General features: G+C 45.4%; 1 protein-coding gene across 1 annotated transcript in view; it reads right to left on the reverse strand.

Annotated features, from left to right (window-relative positions):
• SEC14L5 (SEC14 like lipid binding 5) overlaps positions 1 to 11526 on the reverse strand; it is a 32439-nt gene extending 20913 nt beyond the window's left edge. Inside the window, exons 1-2 of the mRNA XM_065644787.1 lie at positions 11510 to 11526; positions 9537 to 9612 (exon numbers count right to left, since the gene is read on the reverse strand). Coding sequence (XP_065500859.1) covers positions 9537 to 9599 — 63 coding nt within the window. The 5' untranslated portion in view covers positions 9600 to 9612; positions 11510 to 11526. The remainder of the gene's footprint in view (positions 1 to 9536; positions 9613 to 11509) is intronic.
• Between the last annotated feature and the right edge of the window lie 6523 nt (positions 11527 to 18049).

The raw sequence follows: 18049 nt of genomic DNA on the forward strand, positions 1-18049 counted from the left end.
TGATGACAGGTGTATCACTGCTGTTCCCTATACAATCCAGAGAATAGGATATTTTATAACATCTGCTCCTGTTTCTCCTCTGCAGGTTTCAACATACTTTTCTAGTAAGGGACCTTGGAATCAGTTATACAACAGAGGCCTTAGGAATAAAAAACAGGGACATCCAAGCACTGAATTACTGCATGAAACAAAACACCTCAAAAACCAAACTCCTCTGCACATGTCAAGGCTCCTGGTAGTTTCTTCCAGCCCAGTATCTGCCAGGTCCTGAGCGGCTCCAATGTGCTCCAACAAAAGGCAGTTTTTGTTAGATTATCTAGTTTTATACCTTAATATTCTAGAGGGAATGTTATCTCCTCAGTGCTGGGGCTGCATACAGACTCCCAGGGCAGCAGCTCTGCCTTTCTTCCCACACCACTCACCTCTCTCAGACAGGTGACTCTTCAAGCTTCTCAGTAACACACAGGCAATGAGCAACTGGTTTGGATTCTCTCTATCAGCATGCAGATCCTTTAGCAGAGGAAATATAAAGAGCTTGCATGCTAAATGCTGCTGTCCATGAACACATACAGAAAACATACTGAGCTATTTTGGAACAGTGACTGGCAGGAAAACATCCATCATCTACTTGATAAATGATGCTCTGAAGTGGCTGCACGGCCATTGTATTTTTAGGGTTTGGCTGGTTGGATTTTTTTTTTTAGATCACTTTCAGGTAGGAAGTGGATGCATTCAGACTAGCTTTTGACCAGCTCTAATGATACATAAATATCTGTCTCCAGATTCAAGTGTTTTCAGATTATGACCTTTTAAGAAATAAGAAAAAAGTAATAATGAAGGGAGCCAGAGTCTGCACACTTGTTCAGACACAACAATCCGTTTGCTTCCTAATCACTAAAACAGATACCGTTGCAAAATAAAATACACATGGAACATCTGGGAGAGGGGAGGGATCCAACAGATATTTGGGGTATAGAAATGCACTGAAGTCAGGGAAAAGAGAACTTCATTTTAAGGAAGTGCAGAGCTTCTGCAGAGTAGCAGAAAAGAGTCTTTGGGGCCTGAAAAACAAACAAACACACACAAACAAACAACGCCCAAACAAAAACCACTTTGGCTGGAAAGAAGGAAAAGGTTTGCCAGTGAGAAGTCCACTGGACCATGGTACCCAGGGTACAAACATTGACCCAGTGTTATCTGTCTCTGGACTATCGCCAATAATTTGCCTCATTTCGTCAGATTTTGGTGAAAGAAACAATTCAGGGAGCAGCAGCTGTCTATTACAATACAGGCACAACAGAGCGACACAGTCAGTGTACTAAAGCCAGGACAGGCACTGCAGCTGCACAAAGCTATGTCAGGAAACTACCAGCATGCTTGATCTCCTGTCTGAGGAGAGATGATATCCCATTCAAGCTATTCCACTACAACATTCTCCTCTGCTTACCAGAGAGAAGACACTTGGTGGTGGAGCAGTTCAAGTCACAAACAGCACAATGTATTGGCCTTTACAAAGAGCTACAAACCAATACCTTATCCAGGAACCATTGTTAGCTGGTTAGACACGTTTGCCATAGCCCGTTGTGGAAAGAGACAGATACACTGAAATAGGAAGGCAAGCAAGCAGACATCTCAGGTGACTATGGGCAAAACACAGCAACCAAGTGGTACCTCACACACTTACTGCTCAGTGAATCACCCCCCCCCAAAAAAAAAAAAAAAAAAAATCAAAGAGGCTGGCTTACAAAGTAATGCCTAGTTGGAAGGACAACCTTTCATTGCCAGAAGCTGCTGTAAGAATTTGCACAAATTGGCCATAATTAAGGGTCAAACTTGGGCAGATCACTGTGCTTAGCTGTTAAAAAAAAAATCCATTCTGGCTGAGAGGTAACAACTGATGACGGTTCTAAATTTTCTCACCTCTTTTAGTCCCTGCTCAAGAGCTTATTGTTTGTTTTCTGCACCTACACATTCAGAAGAAGAGAGAAGAGTCTTTTAGTCCCTACTGGAATATTAGATAATGGTGACACTTCCAGCTATGTTGTGCCTCCTTGTGCTATGCTGCAGTGCCACTGAACTACAGCTTACTTTAGAGCACATCCACTCCAGCACTAGACTGCATTGAACAGATTAAGCTTGAGGTGCAACCCATCCTTCTAGGCAGTGAGCCTCTGTGTTACAGCTGGAGAAGATGATTAAAGAAGACAGGGACTATCCTGTACAGACTCTCTGAATTACCGTAAACCTTTCCAATCCACACATGGTGCCAGCACCACCTACTCCTAAACCATTCTTCACCCAGCAAATGGAGTCTTAACAGTGGCAATACAAAGCTATCAGAGACCTGTATGATCCACACAAGATACACTAAGCAGGCCAGGTGTGGAGATGTTGCCAGCAGTTCTCCAGAACTCTGAATTAATAATAAGCAGTTCTTCCAGCAGCTGTGGTAAACAGCACTCAAACATTTTTCTACTCGAGGGAAAATGTCAGCTCCCTGCTCAGCCTGATTATTGATCAATTTCTACCTGCTTAATACCAAGAGGAGGTGGTGGCAGGGCACAGGGAGTGAACACATGAATACAGCTGCGAAGAGTCATCCCAGCTGACAAAGAGATCTCTACTTTCAGACTTTTGTTGCCAAATGCTTCTCAGCAGTAAGATGATGGGATATTTATAGTGTATCTTGACAGCATGATTTCAAACCATCAAGTCACACTGAAGCATCATGTCTTGAATCAACACTAGATCCTCTGTAAGTGCATAAAATGTTAACCCAGTAGTTTCTGACAGTCACAACAAATCTGGCAAACATGGCAAAAAGAAGAGAAAGGGAAGCTGTCCTCTCTAAAACAGCTGGCACAGACCATGGCTGCAGACAGACCACCCGCATCCAAAAATTATTTGTCTGCACTTAAGAGGCAAGGGATATAGACCTAACAATCCTGCCAGAGAGAACAGATTCTGTTTTGTAGGGGAGTATCCATTTCTTAGCTATTGCTCAGACTACTATCAGGACATTTCATGTCATATATGACATGGATTGAACACCAAAGAGTAACTATTTAAAAACATTTTCCCCCTTGCACATTGACTCTAAATCTCCAGGGTACTGCCAACCAGAAATACCATTTCAGACAGTATCTGAAAACTGTGTCACTATCTATGTCACAGCAGCTCCAAAGGAGCTTTTGAGCCCTGGGCATACAGCCTACACACTGCAAAGCCCTGCCATGTGTCATCTCTGGCTATCAAAGGACACAGTGGGTAGCAGGCCACTTCAGGAACCTCTCCTCTGGCACTCCTGCAGATGCTGCACTTCGAGGTCCACTCCAGTCTCTTTGGCTATTCTGCACAGCCCTCTGACCAGCTGCACCATCACTGCTGCTTCAGCGAGATTCCAGCTGCCAGGAATCACCCCGCCCTCCCTGCAACAAGTGCTTTTCTGGTTCCGGAGTTCACATCTGAAAGTGGAGGCTGCAAACCAGCATCAAGAATTTTAGTTAAAATTCTAGTTTTATCTAAAACCAGCCTGTGATGATACTACAATAACAACAACTAGGAGCTCCAGATTGAGATTTGATTCTGTAATTACAATTAGTTATATAGGAACCCCCAAAAATGTATTCTGTGGTGTATTTGTGCTGTATGCACTATAAGATATCGCGCTGTAATTGACCTCGACAGCCAACCTGCACATCTCGTGTAGCAAGGCAGCAGCACCCTTTCTGAGACCTGGATGGGCTGTGAACACACATATTGAACGTGTCACTCTAAACAAACCCACAGAACTAATGTGATCCTTGCTAGACATCAGTCTGCTTGTACGTTATCCTGCTTTCACACACCATTTTATCTGTTACCACACGCACACCATTTTATCTGCTACCAATGTGTACCACAATCCGTTTGGGCCTCACTGTGGTGCCTACGCAGCAAAAACAGGCTCAGAGCTGTTGCAAAAGCATCACTACATCAGTCAGTGAAATACTGAATCCTTTAAGACACCATAGCATTAGAGAGGAGAGCATGCACAATATATCAGGATTTAAGCAGTTTCTTTATACACTCCATGTGCTAAATGCAACAGGAAGAAATCACTAAATAAAGCTACTTAAAGATCTAACATCTTTAACACAATGCATGTTGATGCTGAAATGGCACGAATAAAAATAATTTTGAAATGCTGTATGGAAAGCAAGTCTAGCTGTCAGGACCTCAACTTCAGTATTTAGAGCTTCTTCTCCTGCAGCCAAACCTGGCAGCTAAAATAGCAAGGAGCTCTCTTCAGTTAGACTGCACATAGAAGCCTCCCAACATTGTTGGCACAAAAGAACGTTGGCATGATTGTGAAATAAGTGATGCATTTTGATTTTAGTTGTATTGGATGTTTGACTCCTGCATGCAACTTTGCGCCAGATCCTCAACTGCTGTAAGTGAGCAAAACCTCAGCGGCTGCAAAGCAGCTTTGCCAGTGTGCAAATAGCATAGTCAAAGCTGATCTGCTGGTGGACTATTTGGGGGCAAGAGTGAGAACTCCTGCCAAATGCAGTGACTGCCATCAAGACTGCTTCAGCAGGGTCAGGCAAGTGAGAAAGACATCTCACACAGGGACTGCAGATGTTTGCTTGATAGGTTACAACCCTGTGTTACAGGATGAGAGAGTAAAGACGACCAAGACAGAATACTTTCTGCTGCACACTCCATGGGAAGTAATTTCTGACTCTAAATAAACCTGCAACATTTGTAGCCTGAACTAAATTTGCCACCCAGCTTGTTGGCACTCCCAACACTCAAACCACACTGAGAAGCAACAGAAGCATAGACCATTGTTTTCCTACTTTATCATATTTGAAAAATAAAGATCAACTAAATTCAAAGAACACTGAAATACCAATAAAACTAGAAAAGAGAGTCACAGGGCTGCTTGGAAGGACAAGTGGCAGGCCAGGACCTCAGATGACCAAGCTTTCACTTGCAGATGCAGGCAGGGGAATCAAAAGCTGCCACCCAAGGTATCTATTAGAGAGTTTGAGCGATGCTCGAGATAAGAAATGCCTGTGTACCACACATGTACCCACAGGAAAAAACCGCCCCCCCCATCCCAAAATAATGCTGCAGGTAGCAGAAGCACCCTAGACTGAAGAGTACCACTCAATCAGGGCAACAAGGAACACGCATCACTGTTGTCCATGCGTGCATTTTCAAGAGATTGGGCTCTCAGCTGCTCATATGTGTGTCAACACATGCCGTGGGCAGCACCAAGAAATGAGGTCAAGCAGAAAGAAGCACTGACTCACACTGTGCACGTGTGGGGCTCCAGAGCAGTTCGGTCTTAAGCACAGAGTACAACTGGTACATGCCGAAAGAGCTGATACTACTGCAAACTTCCAAATGCCTGATCTTTGTTCTGTCTTTTCAAAACCATGACATATTTTAGATAACAGTAGTAAACCCCTCAAAGGCTGCAAGCATGATATCCTGTATTCAGTAAGCTTAAACGTCAAGTTACATATATATATTTTCACATATATGTATAGCTGTTTAGCTTTTAACTAAACCCAGCCTTTAACCTACTAGTATTGTGTTTTGCAGACCTTTCATTTCACAGAAAAGAATCTCAGATAGTAAAGTGATAAAGGTTTGATTTGGTTCAAGGTGTAAAACCTGCAAGCAGAACATTCCCCTTTTCCAGATCTGCATCCTTACCATTCCCTTGGCACCAGGCTGTGCAGAAAGACCCCTCACTTGCAGCAGAAACCATAAATTGCTATTAGTAGCAATAAGAGCTGAACATAAAGTACATTGTACACATGGCAAGAGGACCAAGCAATTAACAGAAGTGCTGTCATGAAGTTTCTCATTTACACCATTATTGCAGCAACTCAAACTATACATCAAGCATGGAAGATTGTGTAAGAGTCCCTGGGGGATTATTTCAGATCTGTAGCTTTATGAATGATCCTAAGCAAACTTAGCGCATATTATACAGTATGTGAAAATGGCAGATATCAATTGCAAGTGTGAAGGGCTGAGTGTGCTACCAACATTAATGGGAACAAATCTTCCTACTACTTTCAAAGCTAAAACTCTCCAGCTAAGACTACCTCATCTAACCAAATAATTCACTGGCAACAAATAATATTAAATATGCAATCCCTCTCTCAGCTCTGCTTCCTGTGCAATTATGCATTTTGGACTTGCTCACCCAAATCAAATTCTTGTATCCATACATCAGAGAAGGCTCTCAACAATTTACACCAGAGTTAACACTCAGGAACTATGTGGCAGAATTACCTCTCCTTCTGGATTTTTCCATCTATAACATTTTAGTTAAACTTCTAGCTTTAAAACGACAATTACCACACAAAGAAACAAAAAGTATGTTCATACTTGTGGATTTTCTTGGCTGTAAAATAAAATTACGAGATACATGCAATCTCAAACCTGCTGATCTAATTGAACAGAAGACAAGATCGGGCTCAGAGAAAAAAAGTTCAAATCTCCTGAATGACCAAAAGAGACCTGGTAAGCTGATTTCTTTTTACTTCCTCAGAGGCACAGGACTGGCAAAGAGAGCAACAAAGGGAATGTGGTCCTCCTTCAAAGGACTTGGAAGATAATGTCAAATCTACTGCCTGCAAATGCCAGAATGCAAGCTGCAGAAGTATTAGTAAGTAGCAGAGTGTAAATCCATAGACAATTATCCAGAGACATACAATAACAAAGGTATTAACAGTAAAAGTAGCGGTGCATCTGTCCAGCACAGCCCCGTGCTGCCTAGAGGATGAGCAGCACGCACATGCACTCTGCACTAGTTCAAGGAAGATAAGCTGTCTTCCTGATGGTAGAGCCCAACAAGAGCCATGGGAAACGCATTTGAACCAGGCCAGGAAGCAATGAATCATTTGGCTCATTTGTATACAACAACCCTATTTCTCAGGCTCTCATATCTGAATGAAGCACATGCACCATTTTCTATAGTGGAGTCCAAACATGCCAGATTCTGGGGGAAAAAATACTTTTCCTAACACTGCTTATCTCATGACATAGTGTGAGCAGACCACAGGAAGTATGACCCTCTCCATTATACAGAGGAGGAATCAAGCACAAGTCTATCAGGTTGAAGGGTGCACAGAGACCCATAAAATAAGGAGGTGTCTTGAGGTCACCCACAAGACCTTTGCTTTCCTACTATTTAACCACAGTATGAGACCTCAGCACTCCAAAGGTTCACACAAAGCAGTTGCGGGGAAAAGATGAAAGCAGCTGAATATCAGGTTCCCAGTGCCATGGAAGCTGCTGTCAGATTTATGTTGAAGCAGATTAACAGCAATGTCACGTGCTGAGGAGCAAAACAGCTTCACTGTACGCCCACTCTCTCTGCAAAACCTCCAGCAACTGACAGCTAGCACCTGACAGCTCCACGAAATCTGCACTGCCTCCACACAAATGGGAGACTCCATCTGAACGCGTCAAATGCAATAAAAAAGCCCACACCCAATTCAGCCTGCATGGACTGCCTCTAGATTGAATTGCCACTTTATAATGCCAGTCTTCATAATAAAGCAGATCTTGCTGTGAACACATGATTTTCACAGGACATTAGAGTGGGACTAAGGGGTCTATATTCAGCTCCCTACTCCACTACAGAGTCCTCTGGGTGACCCCAGACAAGTAACTTGATCTGCATAAGAAAGAGGACTAATAACTCTGCTAAGGTAATGGGAATTTAAGTTTGCTGAACATCTAACGGATGACATTCACAATCCCAGCCTTGAAATCCCAGGGAAATTGAAGTTCTGTCACGTTGAAAAACTGAAAGAAAATAAAACTAAACCACTTGAAAAATAAACCCATCAAACCCCAGCCTTTAGGCCTTCTGCTAACAAGCTTACAAAGGATTTGTCTAGAGGCAGCCCTCCTATATTAGCAGCCAATCTATTGACAGGCATCTGGTGTTAGGTTTATCCTGCTAATACAGGCAGCAGGAATGTGGAGAGGTATGCAGAGAGCAAAGTCTAACTGTATCTTCGTAACAAGCATTGGTGCCTTATTCTAATGCAGGATGCACTGAGAGCGCAAAGAACATGATCAGAAAAGTTTAATTCCCACAAACATCAGCCCCAGACTGGCTGGGGCACTTCTACAGCATGTTAAGGCTTAGCTGTTAACAGACATGGCAAATCTAGATAACAATGGAAAGAAAAAAGGAGGAAAACTTGGGAGGGACAACTGTAAAAATGAGAGTGTGTATTTCGATAATCAGATAGCATTAAAGTGAATGGCACCTGCTTTCAACTGAGGAACAGCTGCTACCTTTGTGGTCCATTATTCACACTTAGGACTAAACAAAGAATCTCTTCCCCAGTTTTAACTACTGAAATAGAAGACTGGAGACTGTTTTGGATAAACAAATCTTATGGCACTTATTTCCCAGGAATCTAGAAGAGGCAACATCATCAAAAGAAATGCAATGTATTACGTCAGGCTCTCCCTTCCATTCCTGAGAATGACTTCAGCTACCTGAAGTGACTATAGCTTTCCATCTTCATTCCTGATCTCTAATACACTAAAGAAGACTGGTGTCCTTGTTCAGCAGTGAAGAGAGAAAATGGAGAAAGCAGCAGACTAGAATTGGCAAATACTAAGTCTCGGGGATCCCTAGAATGGACTGGAATGCCCAGCAGACTACAAAAAGTCTTGCAAGAGTCTATAAGCAACCATCTCAGATATAATAAATGCCCAAATGCTCAGTGTGCCCTTGAAATGTAAACAGCAAACCTTTCAGAAAGATATTTGACTCACACCTTGAAGAGCAGTGACAGAGTTCAGAATATCACAATTGCTTTTAAATTTCACCTAAAGGAGCTGCCATGATCACATCAGCTTTCTACATCACCAGCAAATGAACTTCAGTTACAGTCCTCAAGCCCCTTGTGGAAAGCACAAAATTTGAGAGAGAGATCTCTAAACATTTCAATCACAGGGTGAACAGGGAAGAACAATACAGAACTATTTTTCCAAATACTTCTAGTTTTTAACCAAATCAAAAAGCTTGGTATGATTGAGAATCAAGTTCCAGATACATACATCCTACCATAGTGATTGGGATCAGATCGAGAAAGATTCTAAACTGAATAGCATTTGGTGATAAGGCAAAGACAGTTCCTGGCCACAAACTCACCCTGCCTACCTGAATGTCACAATTTTCCCTTCCTTGTAATTACAGAAAGTTGGGGGTTTTGGTTTTTTGTTTGGTTTGGGGTTTTGGGGTTTTTGTTGTTGTTGTTGTTTTTTTCCCCTCTAATGACTAAACTGCCTCTCTCAAAATACTGAGATGTCGATTCTTATTTTTCATGGAAAATTAAAGAAAGGACAAAAAGATAATGCGAGCTAAACCTCTGTTCCCGCAATGTACCCATGATGTTGCTACAAAGACAGGCCAGCCAAAACCGCAGTCCCCCACCTCCCACTGGCCTGAGGTTGCAGCCCTTCACAGCTGGAGAAGCAAAAGTGCTGAGAGTATTACTCACTGCCATGACGAGCTCAAAAGGATATTTGTAGACTCGAACTGGGGACTGGTATTTCTGCACCATTTTTACTACACACCTGTAATAGAAAGAAATTGGAAAATTTTAGATCCCTTACACACAATACATTCTAGCAATTTTCACAGACAGACCTTACTACAAGCCTTGACTCTTTCTCACAAATAGAGAGGAGGAGACATATTAAGTAGAATATCTTGCCCAGCATCACTCAGCAAGCCAGAGGCAGAACAAAAGGTAGATCTCTGTGGTCCCAGTACAGTGGTGTGTCCAGCACATGGTAGCGTCCTTCACTGCTTCCTAGCACTACTACAGTAAATTCAACTTAGAGCTCCAACAAAACTCACAATAACTAAAGCACAAAACAGATGTAAAGCCAGAATCAATTGTACTCTGGAGAAGGAGCCTGTCTTGGGAGCTTTGCAAAGCTTAAATTGCAGTTCTTCCCCACATCCCCCTTTTCTTCATTACATTTGTAATCATTATGCAAAATCACCCTTTTGGAAAGCTTCCACAGCTTCCCATATCTTGGTGTTTTAAATGCTTTTGTGCACAAAGCGGCATTCAGCTGTTTTAACCCACTAAAAGAAAGGAAAAGGAAACCGCATGCTTAAAGAACATGCCTGACGCTAAGCTGGCAATCACATCCCACTGACTGGATGCCCACTGCTTCCAGCTGAACTAAGGAAATAACTGCATGCAATGGAAACAATTCAGTTCTCAGCATTTCATTTCTCCTAGCCACCTCTCACTGTTCTCATCAGGATTCCTCCCTCAGAATCTCTTGCTGGGGTTTTAACCCTCGAATACGCATAAATAACCAGCATCTCAAGGAATTATGTAAACAATTAAAAAAGAGGTTATTAGGCTGCATTCTGCAATTCCTTTCAGTATTTTTATATCGCTCCCATTAATACCATCTATGAACATCAGAAACACAAAGACTGAACGGCTGGTCTGATACACTTTGCTGATTCCACCCCACTCAAATTCCACTGCTGAGCAGACACAGCCCTCGGCAACATGACGCAGTGTAGCACTGAACTCAACAGTCAGAGCATTAAGACAACATATCCTTGACATTTTAAGCCCAAAAATTGAGATGAAACATGAACTAAAAGGCAAAGAGCAATAGATTCTCCCTCAGAAAGACTGCTGCAAAATGCCATTATACAGTAAAACCTAAGCAAGGGAGAGGGGGGAGAAAAAGACTTCAAAAAGTTTGAATACCTGAGAATGGGGAACCTTTGTAGAAATTACTCTGCAGAGGATCACGTTACCCAAGAAGCAATGTTCAGGACTTGCTGGATCTCTAGGAGTCTTAATGGTACTAAAAGCCAGTCCACGCAGAACAAGTAAATGCAGAGACAACGCATCAGCAGAGCATCCAACTCCAACTGAAGTGAGCGGAGCAGGGAAAAGTAAACACTCAGGAAGCCCAGGCTGCTATCGCGTATCAGATACCCGAGCCAAGAGGCATGAGGTACCTTGTAATGCAACGCTGTAATATGATTATGCAAGCGCAATACCTAGGCTGCACGGGAACCTTCCAAGTAAGTGCAAATATAGCAAGAGAAGCCTCAAACATATTTAGCTGTTATCTTGCTCCCAGTTTTGACCTCACCTGCTAAACCAGGAATTCCTGCCTCTCTGTAGGAGAGGGTCAGGGACCTCTACAGGAGAAAGTCTCAGGACAGACCAACCAGTCTAAATCACCCACAGCTCAGAAAAGAAGTCACCAGCAACAGAACAACAGGATGGCACAAACTGTAGTTCAACAGCCTTAACCATGCTGCTTGGACAGATCTGTGGCTCCTGAGCCGCCGCAATACCTGACTGCCACAGGTTTACTGCCCCATACTTCTCTAGTTGAGAGAAGTTTGTGAAAAAGAGCCAGTGACTATTATAACCATGGAAGACAGCTGATAACTCACACCCACCTGAGAAACCTTTCATACCTTGGGGAAAGTGCAGTGGCAGACCTTCTACACCCTCTCCTCAAAACAGAGCTGCAAGACAGTCATTCTGCTTCTCAGAGCAAGAGGGACTCCAGTTATAACTCCTGAAATTAAAAAAAAAAAAAAAAAAAAAAAAAAAAAAAAAATCAGAAAAGGCAGTGAAAGGTAGCTACTCGGAGTACACAGATACAGATGGATGATCTACACTGATAATGACATAAGGTGCTGCTGCTGTGCAGCTGGGTCATATTGGCTAAAGACATGCATCCTCATAGGGCTTTAGAATCAAAAAGACAGACATTTTTAAAGACACATCATGTACTCCACTCAGATATGTTCAACCCCCTTGTAAAGAAAACCAGAAAGAAACTACAGAATGTGTATGCTCCTTAAACACCCATTGTACCTCTTCAGCCTCTACAGCAGCCCAGCCTACATGCTCTACTTCATATTTGCATTTGGCTAAAAGCACATACTGGGAAACACAGCTCAGCTGAAGAGCAGCAACTCCCTAACTGCAGCTCAACCACTCAGAAACTCCAGCCTGTGGCAGACCTGTAGCCATTCACCAGGTAACACCAAGGAAGAGCATGACTTCAGCTGGCCAAGCCCAGCACAGTTTGTAAAAATTCAGAGAGGCTGGAGCTGCCAATGCATTGAAGCAACATATCTAGTTAATAATCACTTTAACCAGCCCAATTAGATATTAAAAGTGTTTCAACTATTGCACACCTGAACACAGAAAACAGCAGCAGCGACCGCATTTGACAAAGAATCCCATGACACAGTGACAGCAGTGCCAACAGCATGGAGTCTCAGCAGCCTGCAGCTCCCTGCAGAGTCCAGCTGGCCTGCATACCCTACCCCCCTGTGCTACAGCCCACACGGCAATTCACAGAGGAACCGAACCCTAGAAGGCAGAGAGTTAATTATAAGCTTGAGATACACCAGCTGGCACTGTACCAGGGGAAGGAGGGCAGGGAAGGGGGCACAAAATGGAAGGATAAGAACCTCTGATGGCACATGCATTTCCTGGCTGTAACTGTAGTAGCATTTCAGAGAAATGGCAAATTCCTAACAAGAAGTGGTGTACACACAGCATGCGATGCTACCGTTACATATTAGCCAAGTTCCCATGAGGAATACACATCACTAAACACATAGCAAAGGGAAGGAAGCAGGGATATTAACTACATGTTTCCATTTTATTTAGAATCATCCACTACGTACTTGAGGGATTTTCCACATGCTTAACTTTTATTCTACTATTTGTAGGAAAGGCTTGCTTGACAGAATACAGTCAGATAGTTGGAAATCAGAAACTGAGTTTATATATTAAATATACATAAAGCCCTGAATCAAAGCCCCCAAAACCTTTCTTCTCATCCGGGCTAGAATGAACTCATGCAGCTCTTTCCACATTAGAGCTGCCTGTTGGATGGTGAAACTCGGCAGCAAGTGACTTTATTAACTTCTCCCACCTGTGGTGGCTTCTTCTCAGCTGGAAGAGAACAACTGAGCATTTTTTGGTTTTGACAACTGCTGAAAACAGCAGAATTCCAGACTTCCTCAAATACATTTACAACATGTGAAAGCCAGCTGCAGCACCCAGTTATGCTGATATTTCCAGCTAGAAAAAGGGGGACTCCGCAGGGCTATAGTCTTTCCTCCTCCCTTCTAGACCACAGTGAAGAGAAAGGTGTGTGACATTTCCTCTACCTGAAATCTCTTTCACTCAGGTATACATTGACACCGTAGCTGATGCTTGACACACGTAATAAGATGATACCAAACTGTAGGCTATTTATTAGGTCTTTCTTCTAAAAGTTTGAGAACAAGTCTTTCATAGTTTGATATAAGGAAGCCTCACAGTAGAACAGTGCCAGCATAAGCCTTTGCTATCTTTTAGAAGCACACATCTTCTCAGGTAGGACTTCATCTTACCCCTGAGAAAACTCTGTGCTACAGAGGTGAAGCAGCACAGAGGGCTGCAAGCCAGCACACTGCTGTGGAGCCTGGCCACCACTCCATACACCTTGCAGAGATGCCTGGAGTCCTGGTGTGGATTATGATCAAAGACAAGTAGCACAAGCATTCAAACAACATTCTCATATTCTTTACTGCACAATAAGGAACAGTCTCTTTGGCTGAGAGAGGAAGAAAAAAAGGGAACAGCGTACTGCATTCTGCTCTCAAAGCCTTGTAAAGCTATCCGTTTCTTCCATGTATGTATCAAAACAAGCTTCATGCCTAATACTTCCAGGTCCTCATTTCCTAAGTTAATTTTCTCTCCAAAGAACCACCACAGACCTTTTACACACAGCCACATACAAACCCCAGTCATTTCCCAACCTGCACTAGTAGATAAGCTTTCTTGAAGGAAAGTTCCTCTTTGCTCACCTTGCTACTCCATAAGAAGTCATACTATGCCATTTTATCCATCAACACTACAGTCAGTAGTTCAACACTGAAGCTCAATTTAAGAGTGGAGAACTGCTTCTGCTTAACATGTAAAACAAGAGCAGGTCCAGTCAGCAGGTCCCTTGACAGTGCAACAAAGCACCAGCATGAAACCATTTCAGCTTGCCCTGAGTGAAGTTCACAGTCAGGTTTTCTCTGCACACAGGCTTCACGTACACAGGCGCACTCATTAGCCCGATCAGACAAGCACTGAGGTCAACACAACCCCCTTTGCACTGCCCCAAAGCTGATTTTACTGCTTGAAGGAGTTAAACCAAGTGACCCAGAGGACAGCACATGCTTGGTTTAACCCTGCCCTAAAGCCAGTGGGATTTTACACAGAAGCTGGCCCAAACACATCAATACATTTAGTAGCAACTTCCAAGGGTCAGCCTTTGAGCTTACAAATACTTCAGGGCCGGGTTTTGCTGGTTGGGGGTGGGGGGGGGTGTTTGGGTTTTTTTTTTCACGTTTCAGACCCCGGAGAGCTCAGCAGAGGATAACACACAAAAGGCGCGGGGATCTGAAGCAAACCACCGCCAGCCTTCCGTGAGAGGAGACCCAGCATTGGTCCAACTTCCTCCGAGTAGGACAGTAACCAGCAAACTTCAAAAACGTGGGGGGGGTTTAGGTTTTTTTTTAAGTAAACCCGAAGCGACCCTCAGGCAGCCGCCAGCCCGCGCCTGCCGCTCAGGTTTCCACCCGATCCCTCCCTAATCCCCACAGGATTATGACTAAAATTTCCCTCTCGGCTTCCCCGAGCTGCACGGCTCCCGGCTCCCGGCACCCGCACACACCCGCTCACCGATCCCCTCACACCCGCACAGCTCCGCCGCACGAAGGGCCCGGGCACAGAGCGAGGCACCGCGGCCGCCCCTCAGCCCCCCGCGCTCCCTCCCTCACACGACTGCCCCGAAGGACCCCCGGAGAAGGGGCACCCAGCGCGGCCACCCCCCTCCTGCCCTCCCCGCCCCGCATCTCCTCACCGCGGAGCCCGGCCGGGCCCATGACCGAGCGCGGCGGCCCCGCTCCCCGCCCGCCTGCGCTGCGCCGCCGGCTCCACGCGCCGCTTCAACCGCCGCGCGCGCCGGCCCCGCCCCGCCGCAAGCCCCGCCCCCAGGCCCCGCCCCGAAGCCCCGCCCCGCGCGGCGCCGCAGAGCGCTGTCCATTGTGCTGCGGGCAGGGGGGGCACACGCAGTGGCCCCGCCCCCGCGCACGTGCGCCGCACGCCGCCATGTTGGTGGCCTCGGCAGGGCGCGTCCCCGGGGAGCGCGGCGGCCCGGGCGGGAGCGGCGGGGCGGGAGCAGCCGGCAGGGCACGGCCGGGCTGCCCCGGGGATCTTGCAACAGGTTGTGGCACGGGCTTTCCCGCCCGCTGACCGTTAGGCTGCTGCCACGGGCCCGGCCCAGCAGGCCAAACCAGGGTAACTCAGCAGCCATGGAGGGGTTTAACTCATGACTGTGCCCTGCCTTAAAAGACGCGTGTGTGTGGAGATGAGCTGATCCCGGCCTGCAGGCTGAGCTTCCCAAACGGGCATCTGCTGTTGAGGAGGAGCAACCCGCTTGGGGTCTGGGCTGCGACGAAGCTGCTGAGGGGCTGGAGCACAAGTGTGATGGGAGCGGCTGGGGGTTCAGCTGGAGAGCAGGAGCTGAGGGGAGGCCTTCTGATCTCTGAACTGCCTGAAAGGAGCTTGGAGCCAGGGGGGGTCGGGCTCTGCTCCCCAGGAACAAGTGATAGGACGAGAGGAAATGGCCTCAAGTTGCTCCAGGGGAGGTTTAGATTGGAGATTAGGAAAAATTTATTCACGGAAGGGGTTGTCGGGCATCGGAACAGGCTGCCCAGGGCAGTGGTGGAGCCACCGTCCCTGGAGGGGTTTAAAAGGTGTTTAGATGAGGTTCTTAGGGACATGGTTTAGTGCCAGTTTTAGGTTATGGTTGGACTCAATGATCTTGAGGGTCTCTTCCAACCAAAATGATTCTACAATTCTAGGCTGAACCACGGCTCCCAAACAAGACCTCACCCAGCAACCTTAGGGCAGATCAGACCTTAATGGACTGAGATACCTCAGTCCTTGAACTCTTATCATTGCATTGTATGAAGGTTTGATTCATTACATGACTTATTACGTAGCTACAAGCTCACACTTTGAGCAAACGTTCCCGTAAGTGAATTCTCCTGACAAGATAAAAGGCGATCATTCAGCTCAGTGGTGTTGAGGAGGACACTGGGGTGCATTCTCACCTCTCAGCCTTTTTTGTCTTCCGCTGTCTTTGAAAAACTGCACGTTGCTTCATGAACCTTGGGGAGATGACGCTTGCGTTGTGCTTTGGGGCACATGGTGAGAGTGGACCCTGTTTGTGAAACTGTGAGGCTGTTTCAGATAGTTGTCACCATCTAGTGCAGTTGCTTGGGGACACGGTTCTACTGGAGGAAAAGATGTGCAAACACTTTGAGGTAGAAGAGACAGCTGCTGAGAGACACATGGTCCTGGGGCGGGAGGAGCACGTGGCACCAAGAAGTGGTGAAGGAGAGGGATGTGGGAGACTAGTCTGGGAATGTTTTTCACCTTCAAAGCCTCCTTTCAAGATCTCCCTAGGGACCAGCTGCCACTTTGAGTGACGCTATTTTAAAATATCACACATTTACTGCTGCTTTTTCCATCTGATCGTTTCTAGCTGTAGAGCATCCCCTTATCTAGGCAGGCATTTCAGGAAGCCGTGGTCCTACTTTTGATCAGCAATATTTCCTGAAATGTTCTGCTATCTGAAACTGAGGAGACCAGCCTGACACTGCTCTGTAAACAACGAGCCCACAGAGCCATCAAATGTCAAAGTGCTCAAGGCTGCAGACTGTGGAGTCAGAGCAGGCAGCTCTTCCTAGAATGGCTGGGCATCGAAAGCTGCAAAGTTATCCAAGGCCTGCAACATCTACATTCACTTTATAAATAAATGTTGTCTTCTCCCATTCAGATTGCAACTTTTTTTTTTTTCAGAGAAATGGTATTTCTCTCTCATTCCTCAATCATGGTTAAATTTCCTCAGAGAAAACAGAAGAAAAAATAGAATACCATTTCTACCCTCTTGCTACAAAACTTAGAGGAGCCCATTACTACTTCATGACCTAATAGCAGCAATTTTCCTTTTGTTCTAGTTATAAAAGCTGGTTAAGATTTTGGTGAGTAACATCCCATCCTTTCCTTGGCTGGGCAGCCCTGACTATAATTCCCATTTTCCGACATACATTTTCTCCTGCCACCAAAAGGTCACCTTGGCATTTTCCAGTGTCGGCTGCTTTTTTCCCTGCAGAGGCAACTCTGTCCTGGCATTCCCAAGGGCCATGAAGTCCCTTGCTGTCCTTCCACCAACCCAGCCTGGGCGCTTGCCTCAAGGGCTGGCATTCAGCCCTCAGTATTTCTCGTGGGAGCTGCTCAGAAAGAAGTTCTCACCCCATAACAGCCCAGCCCAGGAACTCCTGCCAGTCTCTGCAGTTAGAAAGGAGAACGTCTGCCAGGAAGAATGTCTGCTGTGGAGATAACGCTCAGCTTCCACTTCCCCCATCAGCAAGGGCTTTTCACTGCAAACTCTCTCTTCCTCTCAACTTTCATGCCTCATCTGTGGGCGTACATTTGAAAAAGTCGAGAAATTCGAGTGAGCTGGTGCATCACGTGCAGAAAAAAGCTTGTAGGGATTGTTCATGGTATTGTTATTGTGATTTACCTAATTATGAAAGCAGCCGACCTCTGAAGAAGCTGCGAAGGAGGTTTGTGGCAATGCTGTAGTAAGCAAGGCCAGAAACTTCTGTGGTCTGTCTTGGGGGTGCTGGGGTAGACTCAGCCCTGTGCAGGAGGAGGATCACGGTGTAACAGAAACACATCACCCAGCCAGCCAAGCCCTATTCTGCCTTGTCACACTGAGGTGCTTTCCAGCCCATTTTCACACGTGTTCAACAACCCTTAGAAAATCAGCATTATTTAAACATTAAAGAGTCTCTTTAAAAATTCAGCAGCAAAGTTCACCTGCTTTTTAGAGCCATATTTAAAGCACTGTAGAAGCGCATTTCCACTCTCTAGAACTGGGCGTC

Source organism: Caloenas nicobarica, chromosome 14, assembly GCF_036013445.1.
Source record: "Caloenas nicobarica isolate bCalNic1 chromosome 14, bCalNic1.hap1, whole genome shotgun sequence".
Lineage (NCBI taxonomy): Eukaryota > Metazoa > Chordata > Aves > Columbiformes > Columbidae > Caloenas > Caloenas nicobarica.